We start from the raw sequence: 15,543 nt of genomic DNA, 5'->3' as shown, positions 1-15,543 counted from the left end.
CACATACATGAGGCCGCACAAAATTATGTTAGTCTGATCCTCAAACAAGTGAATTACGTTACCGATACCGCATTCAACATCTGCAGGAACTAGACTACATAGAGTGGTACTCGTATCGAGCCCAGATTGCAACATGGATGTACGCACACAACAATGTGAACCATGCTACTCCTGCTGACGTGCACACCAACACCGAGAATGTGTCTCTATGGGAGAAGCCTGCAGCCAACAGAGCATGCGTGTGTTGACATCGTTCTCGTGTGTGTAGTCAAATCATGTGCGTACTGTTTACAAAGCGGTGTGCGTACATACAACGCAGTTGGGCTCGATACGAGCACCAGGTTTCACATTTTACTCATATATAATGCACGCAAAATACCAGTCTTGTAAAACCTCATTCTCAAGAACGAGGATGTGTGAGGAATACATAAGTACATTGTACAGTACATTGTTACAAGTACAGTGTATATTGCAAGTATAACGCAGACGTACACGGTAGTCCGATGTGTCTGGTCTTCGAGAAGAAAGAATAAACAAGTGAGTTTATTCTTCCATTTATTTTGGCATGCATGTAAATGCAATTTGAATATTTAATTTGCATATACATGTAGTGCCCCCTGATTTTCTTAACGGATTCGCGCAATTCATAAGGGTTGACTTTTGAGGCCAAAAAAACTGGAATTCCTGAAGAAAACGGAGAAATCACATCCCTCTTCATGCTCTGCAGCCTCTTAAGCCTGCTTCAGATGAGGACCTTCTGGATGGTGATTCCTGGCACAGGGTGTCTTGATAGTCTTTGGGTAGAAACGGACCTTTTTGACCATGTCCTGCAACCAATGTTGGGGTCAACTTTGACTTCTAGCCTGATCATGGCACCCTAGGTCACTGTATTTTCACACAATTGTCTGGATAGATGACCTTGGCACTTTTAGTTGCCTAAATATGGTGCAGAGACATCAGGATGTGTGCAACTTCCTTGGGTCTTGCTGGTACCCTTTGCCTCTCCCATTCTGGCTAAACTGGGAATAAGGCCCGATTAAGAAACCGATTCTTTTTAAGTATTTATATGGGCAGTGCCTGACCCATTACGTAACAATTATAATCAGGAGGGGGAGTGGGGAACAAAATACATACAATAAAAGATCATTTCAGAATATTCTAGGCCTTTCCAAAGTCAATAATGCAACAAGTCGCCTTGGTGTGCTTGAACTTTTGACCCACTTTTTGTCACCCTGTGAAGTTGTGAATAAGGAGTTACCTGAAGTGAAAAGGTTGAGAAAACTTTGATAGAACAGAGTAAAAAGGAGGCATAAATGGTCAGCTTCTTATTTGTATGTGAATTATTAGCGCTTACTTGATGTGGAACTTGTTCCCTGAATAATCCATAAAAACTGTGGAGTACTTAGACGGGTGCTGTAAAGGGAGTAACAGCAGGTTGGTGTGGGAAGTACATGTACACAACCAATGGGTTGAGATGGAGAGAAATGGCTATTCTTAAAATTCTCATTTTTGACAAATGTTGTCCATTGAACAATGGGACATGACATTCTGTTTTGTGTCTGAATTATTCTGGAAAAAACAAAATAAAAGGGCATTTCTCACAACTGGTCAGTTTTTCTTTCCTTGCTTTTATTGATGATAGCTCTGGAACAAATCATGATATTAGCTGTTAATGGCTATAGTTTTCACTGGAAAAGTTCCCTTCATTTACTGTACCTATAAATTTGAAAGAAATTATCATTGTCATTTTAACAATAATCCCAAATTCTGTTAAACTTACATGTTGACATTGCACTGTGACCTAAAATGCATGTCACTGTATCTAAAAGCTGCCAAGAAGCTTGTTTACCTTTTTTACGCAAAAAAAGGTTTGAACAATTAAAAAAATCCATTACCCATCATTTTGTTCCATCATTTTGTACTACATGTACATTACCATTCATATTTGAATGGTTCTAAACTTTCTTGTTCCTGTCTCATCACAAGCTCTATTGTCTCATCACAAGCTTTATTGCGGGAAATGAAACCAGACTAAACAAGCTGCACTTTTGGCCATGTTTGAACATAGAAATATGGTAGATCCTTGATCAGACTATGAATGTGACTGGACTATGAAAATTTGATTGGCAAGTGGACCATTGTCATTTGGCAAGATATGATGGACTGGCTGCATGTACATGTAAGCGGTGAATGGCTCGATGCCATATTAACCCCTTGACAACGGGAACTTTTTTCTGAAAGCTGACTCTGAGAATTCCAGCCTCGCTTGGCCACGAAGGCCACAGCTGATAAGTGTTTAAAGTTCAAACTGACTGGTTTTAAACACTTCTCTTTTCTGTGGTATCGGTAATTGATGACTACTTGTGTAACTGGGCCAATTAAAGTGCTCAAACAGTCTTAGGAATTCAAGAATTATAGTGGTATCAAAGCCAAAAGACACATGAATGAAAACAGAAAATACGGTTTTAAAATTTCTCAGGGGTGTGAGTGGCCACATACACAAAAAGCCGAAAACATCCAGCAAAAAGATAAAATGTATACAGTTACCACAGTCTTGAAGAGATTGGGTACACAAAAAAGCTGAAATTCAGAGTAAAATCTGAACAAATATGCTGGAAAGCTGAAATACAGCACACTGTATTGCAGTCTTGTAGTCCAGACCATCACAAAATCATGCACAAGACCAGTCACAAGTAACAAGGTGAACAGTGACAAAGGAATGCTTTTGTTGCAGTTCATTTGAATAGTTTGTGGCTTGAATTCAGACTGGAAGTCTTGTGTGGTCTTGTGAAGGTCTTAAGTGGTCTCGACGACAACACTACTGCAGTAACAAACCATAAAGGATATAAACTTCATGCGTATGATGCAATGTTAGAGGGTATTTCTTTCTTCCTTTGGGATACACTTGAGTAAACTTTTTGTGCCTTCATTGTAACAATATTAACCACTTCCTGCCGGGGATTCCTGATCTGGACACGTATGCTTTATATGCCGGCCGGGGTCTCCAAACTTGGACAAAGGGAACAAGGCCTTGTAACAAAAGACCATACTCGGAACAAAAGACCAGGCTGCTGGGCTTTACTGACATTTTTTCACTCTCAAAAGTGGAGATAATCCAGCCTTGTTTTGAAACAGTATACCAGGATTTGGGGCACTGAGAGCGAGCGGATTACCACCGGGGACAAAAGCGCTCCACCACCGCAGCGATGAGCCACACAGCACCGCTGCACGCTAATCTAGCCCCTATTGAAAAGAGGTCAGCAGCACACTGAGCTAGGTTCGTGAACAAAAGAAAGTTATATAACACCGCACAATCTGGGCTCTTTCTACAAGGCTGCAGGCCTGGCTGAAATACTCGGGCGTCAATAGATTTTGTCTGTCAGGCTAGAGTGGACACCAGACAGTCCTTCGCGTGTTTGTAAGTGTCCAGTAAATGAAGATAGGAATTTTTAAAGAATTTTGAAAGCAGAAAAAAAGGATAAATATCCCGGCCCAGCATCATCAACATTGATAACTGCCCGGGCAAGAAGCGGTTAAAATAACAAAGAACAGCCTCTGTGACACCAACAAAGCATAACCGCTATTTCATTTTTCCAATGATATTAAATGAGGGAGCAGGGAAAAAAAGGATTTGCTACTGTGCATCAATTTAGACCAGTCCAAACATATGCATATGTACATGCATGTTCATCTGATACCTTTAATAATTGATCCTCTGTCTCCACCAAAAGAAGCCAGTTAGTAAAATCTAAGTTCTGAATCTGCAGCATGTACATGTATAGCATGTTGTTACAATTCCTTTGTCAACAACTCAGCATGTTACATTTTTTGGCATTCCAGGGTGGAAGCCTTTTCTCCAGTCGCTGCTGGAAAATGTTTCAAACTTGAAGTTCATTGGGAAATCTGTCAACAGAAGAGAAAAGAAACAGAAATAATTTTAACTGAAAAGCACTACTGTAAAGTTAACACTGATGTCAGACGCCTACACTGGCAGCATACTTTAACCCCTAAATTGTGACTTTATATTGGAAAAATGATGAGTGTGAGTAGACTCACCAAACTCTTGTTTGTATCCAAACTCTTGTGACAGTTGCTCTAACTGTGATTACACTGAATCCTGAAAGAGAGATCTGATCCCGCAAGGAAGGTCGAAGGGAGATTAATGACAAGTGTACGTGTAAATGCAAGGTGGATCAGGGTGTGATCTGAGTCTGATTCTCCTTTGCCCATTTCGGGAAGGGTTAGATATGGATGTCTCATAATGTGAGTATGAACACGATTGTTGAAACAGACCCTGCAAATTGGCGCAACCAATTTCAGTTTGCATGGCACAATGGAGTTTGAAAGTCTTAAAGTCTGTGAATTTTTTTTATTTGAGGGACATGAATGCTGAACTGATCACCATGCAGTCCAATGCACAACAGAAATGTGTAGGTGGTACATGTACCGTATCCATGACCACCATATGAACAATATTAAGGTGTGGTAGGTACTTGGTTCAATACCAGTTCCATACCATGCCATGCTATCAAAAACTCCCTGTATGCAATTACATGTACCTCCAAGTTTTCATTTGCTTTATGTTCAGGCTGTTGTTCAGTTGCATGCAGTTCATTTGATACTTCTTGTGACATTTATAATTTTGTCCTGAACATAAAATACAAGCAAAGCAAAACATGCTTTGAAATGTTTGCCTTAGACAGTGCTTGAAGTCATGGTGTCTTATACACTTGGGTAGTGGGCAAGCATGGAAAAATGTTGAAAACTTAATTTTGTGGGTATTTGGGCCAGACACTGATAAGAAATTAAAGTAAAAATGGATTTTCCATTTTGATGTGCTGTAACAAGGGTGACAAATTTACAATGAAAGCATACATGTAGGCAAAGCTAGCAAAATGGATCTTTTTGAAATGACTGTATAACATACTTAAAATGACCTCAGTGACCTTTTGTTTTAAAAGGTAGATTGAAGTAGGATCAGGATCCATTGTGAACAAACACGATTTAATTGCCCTTGCAAAATGCTATCCTCCATTGCAGGATTCAGTGTAGATAGATTGATATTTTGAATGCTCATGTGGCTGTTGAAGCATCTGAGCAGCAATCACCACCACACAGAATACCACTTAGTAGTCCTTACAATTCACATATAGTATGACTACATGCTATCCATAGTTTACTGGTAATGATATACAACTTCACATTCTCAACTGCAGTGTGGCATTGCTTTGATAATAAAAAAGGTTGATATTACATGCATTTATCAGCAATGTACATCAATTTTGTATGGGCTGAGTTTAAAGCAGATGATTGTGGGTGCAAACAAGCCCCCTATTTCAAGCCCACCAGCAGGAAAAGAAAAAACAAAAACATTAAAATACAGAATAAACACCAAAATAGGGGTCTGGTGTCAGCACTGTGAGTTATTTTTAATTAATTTTTGAACAAAAAGCATGATTCTCTAATAAACAACTACTTTTTTTGGTTTGGTCCTATGCTGCACACCTTTTGACTAATCAGCAACAAATTTGTCAGAAAGTTAAATGTGAACTCTTTGATTACTGACTACATGTTCGACATCTTGTCTCCACTTACCAGCCATGTAATCTAGCTTGGGGATGGCTATGCTAGAATGTTTCCTGATCAATCTTGTCCACAGTGTGTTCGTCCTTATTGGGTTGGTCTCAGTAACATTTAGATCAGCTGAACTCTTGCATCGATCCACCGGCAGGTTATCTCCAAAGAATGACCCCCACCGGTTAGACAGGAGAAACTCTCGCTCTACCTCAGAGGGGCCCTGGGTTCAAAGGTCATGACAGAAGTATATCAAAACTCATGTCCAACATCTCATATAATCATTTACTTTTTAAAAAAAGATTACACAAAATCTGTTTTGATAGGGCACTATTAAAATCTGTTGTCTAATTTCAGATGATTCTACATGTACATGTGTGCAAATGGAAATTACAACCATCCCAAATGATGCATGTAGAGAGAAACATATAGGGCTCTATGTGAAAAGTACCCAAATAGCCTAAAAACAACAGCTGTTCATCTGGTTCCACACCACTCTAATACAGAAGTGTACATTTGTAGGTGCATGAAGGAAGACTGTGGGAACCAGGCTAGAAGTAACAACATGCAAGTCGCTGTTTGTCATAATTTGTGTGAGTTATATCTATCAGCGAATATTTGAGGGCATTTTCTTTTATTTGGATTACAGATCAATTGCTAAATAAAATTAGGTTATGGAAAAATTGTAAAAACGGAATTGGAATTCTTAATTTCAATCAACCCCCCATTCAAACTGTGGCATAAATATTACAGAATTTGACAGAATAATCAAACTTGCTAAACATGCTATTGAAACGTACATGTACATGTATTTCAACACACAATCCTGGAGTATGTGCAGCCCCAAAATAGAGGAAAGAAATCAGGTTCAATATGTGTCTTTGTGTACACAATGTTATGACTGTCTTGCTTGAAACTTGTTGCATTGCTAACATTGGTCACAAGCATACTATGCCCTAACTGGCTCTGTCTGCCAAATTAGTAACATTTTTATGGCAGTACAGATGTTCATGAGGAATTTTCCTCTTTTCAAGCTCCAATATATTTACTTAATCAATGCGTTCTGATAACTTTTGAAATTTGATAACTTTTGTGCAGTGAAACTGAGTGAAGACATTTAAGCAAATTTGTGTTCAAGACTTTGTCGGAGCATTGACCAACTACTATGGGGGCATGTACTGTAAAGGGATCCTCCATTCAGTTGAAATTTTTTTTCCTGCTTTCCACTTGACCCAAGAAGACCAAAAACCCCTAATCAAAGTCACAAAGAAGTGTCCCAAGACACCATTATGCAAACCAGTGTCACTTATAGGACAATGTACACTTAAGTACATGTACTTTCACCATTGAGAGGGTACTCGTGACCAAAGATTATATAGCGCCGTGTAGCGGCGCAAGATGGGTAATTCGGCCATAAAGGTGTTATCACCATGGGCGTCATTCGAGTGTGAACGTTCATGTGTGTGTGCGTGCCTGTCGCGGTGCCTGCGCGTGTGTATTAACATGCACTGCACAGGCACAGTCCAACCAGAATGGCGTTCATGTGATAACAATGTTTTACGCGTATTCAAGGTGAAGTTCCCCATCTTGCGCTGCTACGCGGCGCTATACGATCTTTGCTCGTGACTATGTCCAAGCTAGTACATGTAGGTTAGGCTGAAATTGCACGGGAGGTGCTTTCTATAGTCATAAATGTGACTGGCTCTGCAAAAATGGTCCTCGGGCTTCTGGTGACGAACTGATTTTTAGTGATGCCCAGGAATAGAGAGTCATTTTAATAAGGATTAAATTTGTGTATTTTTGACCTCTGTCGCACATTCTATTCCCGAGATACAGTACAATTTAGAATTGATCTCTGGCAGGTGTACAGAATGGTCTGTTACATACAGAGGCAGAGCATGACTTAAGGGCATTTTTTGCAGAGTGGGTCACAAATGTACAAATGCATGCCCTATAGCATCTTCACAAGGTGACAACATTTAGAATTGTTTTCTTCTTGGTTTTTGTTTTTTCTTTCACTGAGAATTACGTACTTGCACGAGCAAGATATTTAAGTAAGCTATAATACATGGGTACATATAAGTCTGGATTTACATGTTGACCTGTACAAAAAAGGTTCTTTTGGTTTTAAATCAGAATCAGAACAGATGCATGAACATTGAAAGTACATGTATGAAGTGTTTTACAAAATCAAACTTGCTGACTTACAGTTAGGAGACTTTTAAACTAAATCTGCCCGTTTCGATAACTTGGAAGAGGACAGACACATGTACACGTATTTGGAAGCATGGGGATGTCCTGGTTTTATTTGGCATTCAACATGTCTGTATTAAAATGGACAGGGTGGTGACAGTATGTGACTTGTCACCACTCATTGAGCTGAAAGTGTGAATTTTCAAAAATTAATTCAGCAGAAAAAGGTACATGGAACATTTAGGGGAAAAGTACATGTATGAGGCGACCATATGACATTAATTTGGCAGCTTTGCGTCTTTGTGTTCTGACATTGTTTCGACATATCAGACCAGGCACAAATAATGCTCTCATCAAAATTGTTGAGAAAAAGACATGTTTAAATATATGATACTAATATATTTGGAATTAAAATAGGAGACAGGTTACTGGTTCCAAACACCACAAAACCCCAAAACTGACCTCTACTTCAATATGAATTTGAACCCTCAAAATAGGAGAGAGGGGGATGTGACTTTACTCTAATTCTGTCATGACGGGTCACATATCTTACCTACATGGGTGCTAGCATAAGCAATTTAACAACAGTCACAAAGAACATGGCAATGCAATCCACTTTGACTTACTGATCTAATGTTTGGTGTTTCTATGCTTTCTTCCTCTTGTTTCTCTTCCTTGTAATCCAATGTGCAGGGTCCACTGGGGATGAGCTCCTCTACTTCCATTTCCTCAAGTACCAACACATTTTGCCAGTTACCATACTTGCTACTTGGGTGGGCATCAGAACGAATGCTATCTCCAATATAAAGCACCTGTTACATTGTACCAAAAAACATCATGAGAGATGTGATTTGCACCAAGACCAATTCCTGCATGCCTGTGAGATGTACATGTACCATAGCAGCTTAATTTTACCTACTGAAGCAACAACCCAGTCTCAAAACCCAATTATTTGCTGTTACAAGTTCAGATTCTGAAAATTTATGCAATGGCCATGACTACAAGACATTGTGTAGCATAGCTCATCAGTTTATATTTCTCCTTAAGAATAGAGCAGACAGTGTAAGTCACTTTGATTACTATCCCAATAATGACAAAAACTCTACAAATCCCATACAAAATACCTCACTGCACTATAAGAGTTTCTTTGAATGGCAGGTGGTACAATCCAGCTCTGAGCTAGACCCAGAGAGGGCGCAATTTTCCTAGCAATGGAGTCTCCTTTGCGAGGTATTAACTCCACGTCACTGTTTCATGAACGACTAAGACATGCAAGAGTTGCAGTCTAATCACTACCAACAAATGCGCTCTCCTGGCCAACATGGCTATTTTCAACTGATGAGGGGGGTATTCCTGCTCAAGGTGGATTGCAGGCTACCTTGGGCAGCATAGCCTACATACAATGCCCTGCCAACTTATACAGGGATGTAGTTCATTAAGATACCGTGTAGTATTAAAAAGTGTCCCGGGAAGCAACCATAAGAAATTCAGAAAAAAAAGAGAGCAAGATTAAAAACGGTAAAAACAACATGATTGCAACCTTCATAATATAATGGCAGCCATGTCAACAGTGCCATCTATCTTTTGGATTTCGATTCCAAAATACGTGTTGGTAAACTTCAACAAAGGTCACACAGTGCCTTATGAGTTACCTGTGTCACTGTGCTATAGATGACTACATGTACATAAACAAATAAGCTTGTCTTCAGACAAGAACGACTGATGAGCAAGTACTATTTCATGTACATATCTTGTTACTAAAATGTGACTTCTTTGACATAAAAAATAATTAAAATCATTTTTTGCAACAGAAAACGCAATTAGCGCAGGAACAGACTGCTCTAATGGCAAATTGGCCAAAGTTATTTCAGAAGTGTTGCAGGTTCAAGGGTAATTCCAAAGGAAAGTGGACTGTCCTGTTGTTACGAGACCTCATTGTTCACCACCAATCACAAACAGAAGCTTTACGAAAAATGTAAGGGTAATTACAGGTAACAGAACTACACTTACTTATCATGTCTCTTGTCCAAAACCTCATTTCGTGTAAAAATTACCTGTACCTGAGACAATAATATTGATAACGTCTTGTCCCAACTTTCATTTGGCATAGTCCTCCACTTCTGTACAAGCCAATTTCTTATTTTCAAGCATAATGTTTCAAACAGTGAGATACAGTGAGTAACAAAACTTAATTATGTCTAGTTCCTGATATATTATCACAAAATGGTGAAACACTGCATAGTGGTGTATGATTTCTGAATATCTCTGAGGAATCAACTATTTTGCCATGATGCAATTTACTTTCAAGAGTATACAGCTAAACTAAATAACCTTCCCCAGTTCAAGTTGGAGTCAGTGTCATTGTCATGATCATGTACATACCTTCGGGTCTGCCTTGCCAGTAAACTTTTTGATGTATTCATTGAATAAGAAGACATTGCCTTCCAAGTAAGACTGGCCTTCCTGCAGCTCTGTTACCTCTTCCCTCTGTTGGCCATCAACTAAATAATACAGACATGGGTAACAGTTCAGTTGTTGAGACACGGGTAATGTTTTCATCTTTGGGTTCCCATGGATATCCGTCAGGTTTAATGTCCCACATGAAAAAAGTCGACCATTATCAAGTTTGCCTCCATATGGCCAACATCCCTCAAGGCATATCTATGTACATGTACCTGCTCTTCAATATACATATTTGTGCACCAAGTATAAGATGACCCACTAGATTTCAAATATAGCATGAAACTATTTTTTTTACCACGACAACCCTATGTCATAAAAAATATATTAACCTTTCACCCCACAGGTTCATAATCCAACTTGTTGAAATAAAGTTTGCTTAACAAAAGTATAAACCCTGCCTACATAAGTATCATCTGTACAATGACTGTTAATAAACCATCTTATAGGGAATATGTGACAGTTTCAAGCTTAGTCAATAATAGAATGCTTTTAGCACATGCTCATTATAACTTGCACCACGTCCACCTGAGTCACAACTTCTAATTCTCATTATAACCTGCACCATGTCCACCTCAGTCACAGCTTCTAATTCTCATTATAACTTGCACCACGTCCACCTGAGTCACAGCTTCTAATTCTCATTATAACTTGCACCATGTCCACCTGAGTCACAGCTTCTAATTCTCATTATATCCTGCACCATGTCCACCTCAGTCACAGCTTCTAATTCTCATTATAACCTGCACCATGTCCACCTGAGTCACAGCTTCTAATTCTCATTATAACTTGCACCATGTCCACCTGAGTCACAGCTTCTAATTCTCATTATATCCTGCACCATGTCCACCTCAGTCACAGCTTCTAATTCTCATTATAACCTGCACCATGTCCACCTGAGTCACAGCTTCTAATTCTCATTATAACTTGCACCATGTCCACCTGAGTCACAGCTTCTAATTCTCATTATATCCTGCACCATGTCCACCTCAGTCACAGCTTCTAATTCTCATTATAACTTGCACCATGTCCACCTGAGTCACAGCTTCTAATTTTCATTATAACCTGCACCATGTCCACCTCAGTCACAGCTTCCAATTCTCATTATAACCTGCACCATGTCCACCTCAGTCACAGCTTCTAATTCTCATTATAACTTGCACCATGTCCACCTCAGTCACAGCTTCTAATTCTCATTATAACCTGCACCATGTCCACCTCAGTCACAGCTTCTAATTCTCATTATAACCTGCACCATGTCCACCTCAGTCACAGCTTCTAATTCTCATTATAACCTGCACCATGTCCACCTCAGTCACAGCTTCTAATTCTCATTATAACCTGCACCATGTCCACCTCAGTCACAGCTTCTAATTCTCATTATAACCTGCACCATGTCCACCTGAGTCACAGCTTCTAATTCTCATTATAACCTGCACCATGTCCACCTGAGTCACAGCTTCTAATTCTCATTATAACTTGCACCGTGTCCACCTGAGTCACAGCTTCTAATTCTCATTATAACCTGCACCATGTCCACCTCAGTCACAGCTTCTAATTCTCATTATAACCTGCACCATGTCCACCTCAGTCACAGCTTCTAATTCTCATTATAACTTGCACCACGTCCACCTCAGTCAAAGCTTCTAATTCTAGGTGCCAGATTAGTCTCCCCACAATCTTAGGTTAAATTCATTGCATTTGTCATCAACTGCAATAAGCATTTCGTTTCCTGTTTTATTATGCAACCTGATAAATGCATCTCTAATCCACCATCAAGTATTTCCTGTGTAGCCAATAACCAGTTAGAGTTTGTATCTTCATGGGTCAAATGACATGTCCCTGATTTTATACATCGGCGGTGACACTCCCAAGATTGAGTTGCTGCCTTGCCATAGCCAATGTGTCTGCTTGTACAGACTTTCTCAGGTCCAGTTCTATTAACACATTTCTGTGAGTAATCCCAGCTCTTGTTATTTCTTTATGCAACTTGGGCTACGGATTTAATCTATAGTGCATTAAATTTGGTAGAAACTCGATGTTCCGGTTTTCAAGCATTATGGCTCCATTGTTGACCAACACACACAGGAGCAATATTTATTTCATATGTAAATATTTTTTAATGGACTTATCACTATTTTGCGGATAGTATGACAGCGTCATGTTTGGATTCTTTGGCCATTTCCCTATTTTTGTAAATATTTCATCTCACTTATACATGTACATGTAAGTACATGTACATAATGTGCAGTGATATCAACTAATGTCCTCACAGGATACACTGATTTACTTGCATTTATATTCAGTTATGTTACGTTTGTAATTTTCCAGGAAACTCCTGTAATACAGATAACCCTGCGACTCCATTTCACCATATACACCTTTTTGCACCGATCCAAGTACAGCCACAAAGGAATATGGATACAAATGTTGATATGCGAGGTGGACCCTGGAAATACAAGGAGTATACATGTAGTGGACAGCATACCTACTAAAGTGTTGTTGCAGACATCGATTCATATGATCATTTGGCAATATTGGCCCACTACATGCTTACTTTGAAAGTACTCTCACTGTTGACTTGTTGTTAGGACAAAGATAATGCTGAGGTTGTACTACACTTGATGTTTAACATGGAAGTCCAGAACACCTGTTTGCCACATGACTCTGGTGTATGCGGTGACTGATAGCTAACATTTTTCTTACCCACAGTATAGAAAGGTCGCTTGCTAGGATCTTGTACACTGAAGAATCCTGGCTTACGTGCCTGTAGTAGAAGGATGTGGAAATAGCTACGCCAATCCTCTCTGTGGAAAAAAACAAAGGTTGCATTCACAGTATGCAGAAGCATCAACCAGGGCTGTGTTCTATGCTTTATCAATACATGTGCCCTACAAGTATACATTATGTACAGTACCATCAATGAAGAAGATATACATACATGTACAATGTATAGCAATGCCAGCATGTGTAATGCAAGAATGCGCCCCAGTATTAGATGTGCTAACTTGAAGATGAACTTCAGTTCTTGATATGGATGTATAAAGTGTGCACATTGAATAAGGATGAGTGCAATAGAGCATTCCACCTGTCTCTACATCAAATTGATCAATCTAAAATCCTTTAAGAGTCTGACTGGTATACACACATTCAAAGTTTCAGTGCAATTGCCTTATAACCCCCACAGATGAGTTGGAAGAGTCCACTTGCAAATCCCTACAGTCACTGCATATGCATATTTCCCTTGTTGGTGCAATACATATCTGCTGAGAGTTCACACAATAGGCTACCCACCATGCACTGCAGCATGCCCGCCATTACACCTTCTCCTTTTCTTGAATGCTATAGCAGGAGTCTCCATTGAGTCTCCCTGTGGGGAGGAGGGAGGGATGCTCCACGGATACATGTAGGTACAGTTTTGTAATTTTTGGAATATAAGCCATGCGGTAGCACCATGCAAAGGAATATATCTCGCTTATGAGTATGTGTGGTTCTGAAAAGAACCGCGAGTATACTCAACGTTTCGAACTGCGTGCTCAGTCCGTCGTCAGGAGACTGAAGAGATGCTGAAGATGGGGCTGTATGTATAAGATGGCTGGATGCAGCGGGGTGTGACGAGGATGCTGGTGGTGGGCGCTCATGTGGGACAGGGTCCTGCAGGTCAGTAAGGCGTATCAGTGATCCATACAGTTGCTCCATCCTCCACAAGGGTACCCTGCCCTTCTCTGCCACCGCAGCGGGGCCACCAGATCCACCCTGTCATCACTGGAAAAAGAGATATTCAATTTGCAGACCTGCTCAAGACCACTATGTCCTCAGTGGACTTCAAGAAGATTAACCGTCTCACCGCATCATCCAGCAACTACGCCTTCAAGCAAGCTCGACACCGGCAAATCAAGAAATTTCTCAAGATCAACGGCACCAACCACATCACACGCAGCATACCACTCCAGGCAATGGGATCCTCTACATCCCTACGCCCGCAGCTGTCCAATCCCATGAGATGTTCGATCCCACCACACCTTCCATCCAAGGAGTCCTTCACCAAGCGCACGGTCGTCAACATGAGTAAACGCACCCTCTCCCCCCCGCAAGGAGAGAATTCTTGCCCTGGGCATGAACTTTGCACTAGACCCTTGTTCGCTACCTATGGAAGAGATTATCCAAGCCACCGAGCCCACTATCTTTCCCCTTGACAAGCCTACTGCCGATAAGATCCACATCGAGATCAAACCAAGCCCAACATCTCCAGAGAAGATTGGTCAGCCATCAAGTCTCTACGCCAAGACAAGTCCATCCACATCCTCCCGGCTAAAAAGGAATGCCACGGTCATCATGGACAGAGTTGAGTATGACCGCAAGGTCTCAGACATACTCGACTCTGACGACTACCAGGAGCTCTGCGAGACCCTACAGCGGCAATTGAGAGGAAGCTGCAGCAGAAATTCCTATGCCTCCAGTGTTCCAGGAACATCACGGAACCACTCTACCGGCAGCTGTGCCCATCCAACTCAAGGTGCCCCAAGTTCTTCGGTCAACCTAAAATTCACAAGGAGGACACTCCACTTCGCCCCATAGTAGCTTCAAGAGGAGGGCCCACCTACAACACCGCAAGACATCTAGCCAAGATTCTCCATCCCCTGGTTGGCAAGACCCAGCATCAAGAACTTGGACCAGTTTTCTTCTATCATCCAAGACCTCAAGCTCCAGCCAGATGACATTATGGTCAGCTTCGATGTTGTCTCACTCTTTACCAACGTCCCAACCTCTGATGCCACCACCATAACAAGAGACCGACTCCAGGCAGACACCACCCTCAAGGATTGCACCGACCTCACCCCAAGCCAGCTCCATGACCTCCTTACCACCTGTTTCAACTCAACCAGCTTCCGATGGCGGGACAAATTCTTTGAACAGTTGGCTGGAACCTCCATGGGATCACCTATATCCCCAGTTCTAGCTGACATATTCATGGAAGAATTTGAGCAGACTGCCATCACCACGGCAGACCATCCTCCCAAGATCTGGCTCCGGTATGTTGATGACACATTTGTCATTTGGCAACACGGACAAGACAACCTCCAGCACTCCTTGGATCACATCAACGGGCTTCACAGTAGCATCACATTCACCATGGAACAAGAAAGAAATGGCAGCATTTCCTTTCTTGATGTTGAGGTGTCAAGAAGTAAAGATGGCCGCCTCTCCTGCAAGGTGTACTGCAAACCCACCCACACCAACAGATACCAAAATTAAGTCGTCTGTCAACCGAGCCCTTGTTCACAGAGCTTAAAACATCTGCAACAAGGCACACCT

At 40.9% G+C, this 15,543-nt stretch overlaps 1 protein-coding gene across 6 annotated transcripts in view; it reads right to left on the bottom strand.

Moving 5' to 3' along the window:
- Window positions 1-1,608: 1,608 nt before the first annotated feature.
- Window positions 1,609-15,543, bottom strand: part of LOC110974902 (5'-nucleotidase domain-containing protein 1-like) — a 45,699-nt gene continuing 31,764 nt past the window's right edge. For 5 of the 6 annotated variants that reach the window (XM_022226847.2, XM_087146188.1, XM_022226848.2 and 2 more), the window contains exons 7-11: window positions 12,934-13,034; window positions 10,150-10,268; window positions 8,394-8,579; window positions 5,596-5,797; window positions 1,609-3,903 (exon numbers count right to left, since the gene is read on the bottom strand). In XM_022226847.2, coding sequence (XP_022082539.1) covers window positions 3,812-3,903; window positions 5,596-5,797; window positions 8,394-8,579; window positions 10,150-10,268; window positions 12,934-13,034 — 700 coding nt within the window. In that variant the 3' untranslated portion in view covers window positions 1,609-3,811. Of the gene's footprint in view, window positions 3,904-4,075; window positions 4,131-5,595; window positions 5,798-8,393; window positions 8,580-10,149; window positions 10,269-12,933; window positions 13,035-15,543 lie in introns of those variants that run through there. The other variant, XM_087146187.1, reaches the window with a different exon arrangement.

The sequence above is a fragment of the Acanthaster planci genome, linkage group LG15 (genome assembly GCF_054643075.1).
Source record: "Acanthaster planci isolate LZ-2023a linkage group LG15, COTS_SCS, whole genome shotgun sequence".
In the NCBI taxonomy this organism is placed as follows: Eukaryota; Metazoa; Echinodermata; class Asteroidea; order Valvatida; family Acanthasteridae; genus Acanthaster; species Acanthaster planci.
The sequence above is the reverse complement of the archived record's forward strand: the minus strand, read 5'-3'. Positions and strand labels throughout refer to the sequence as shown.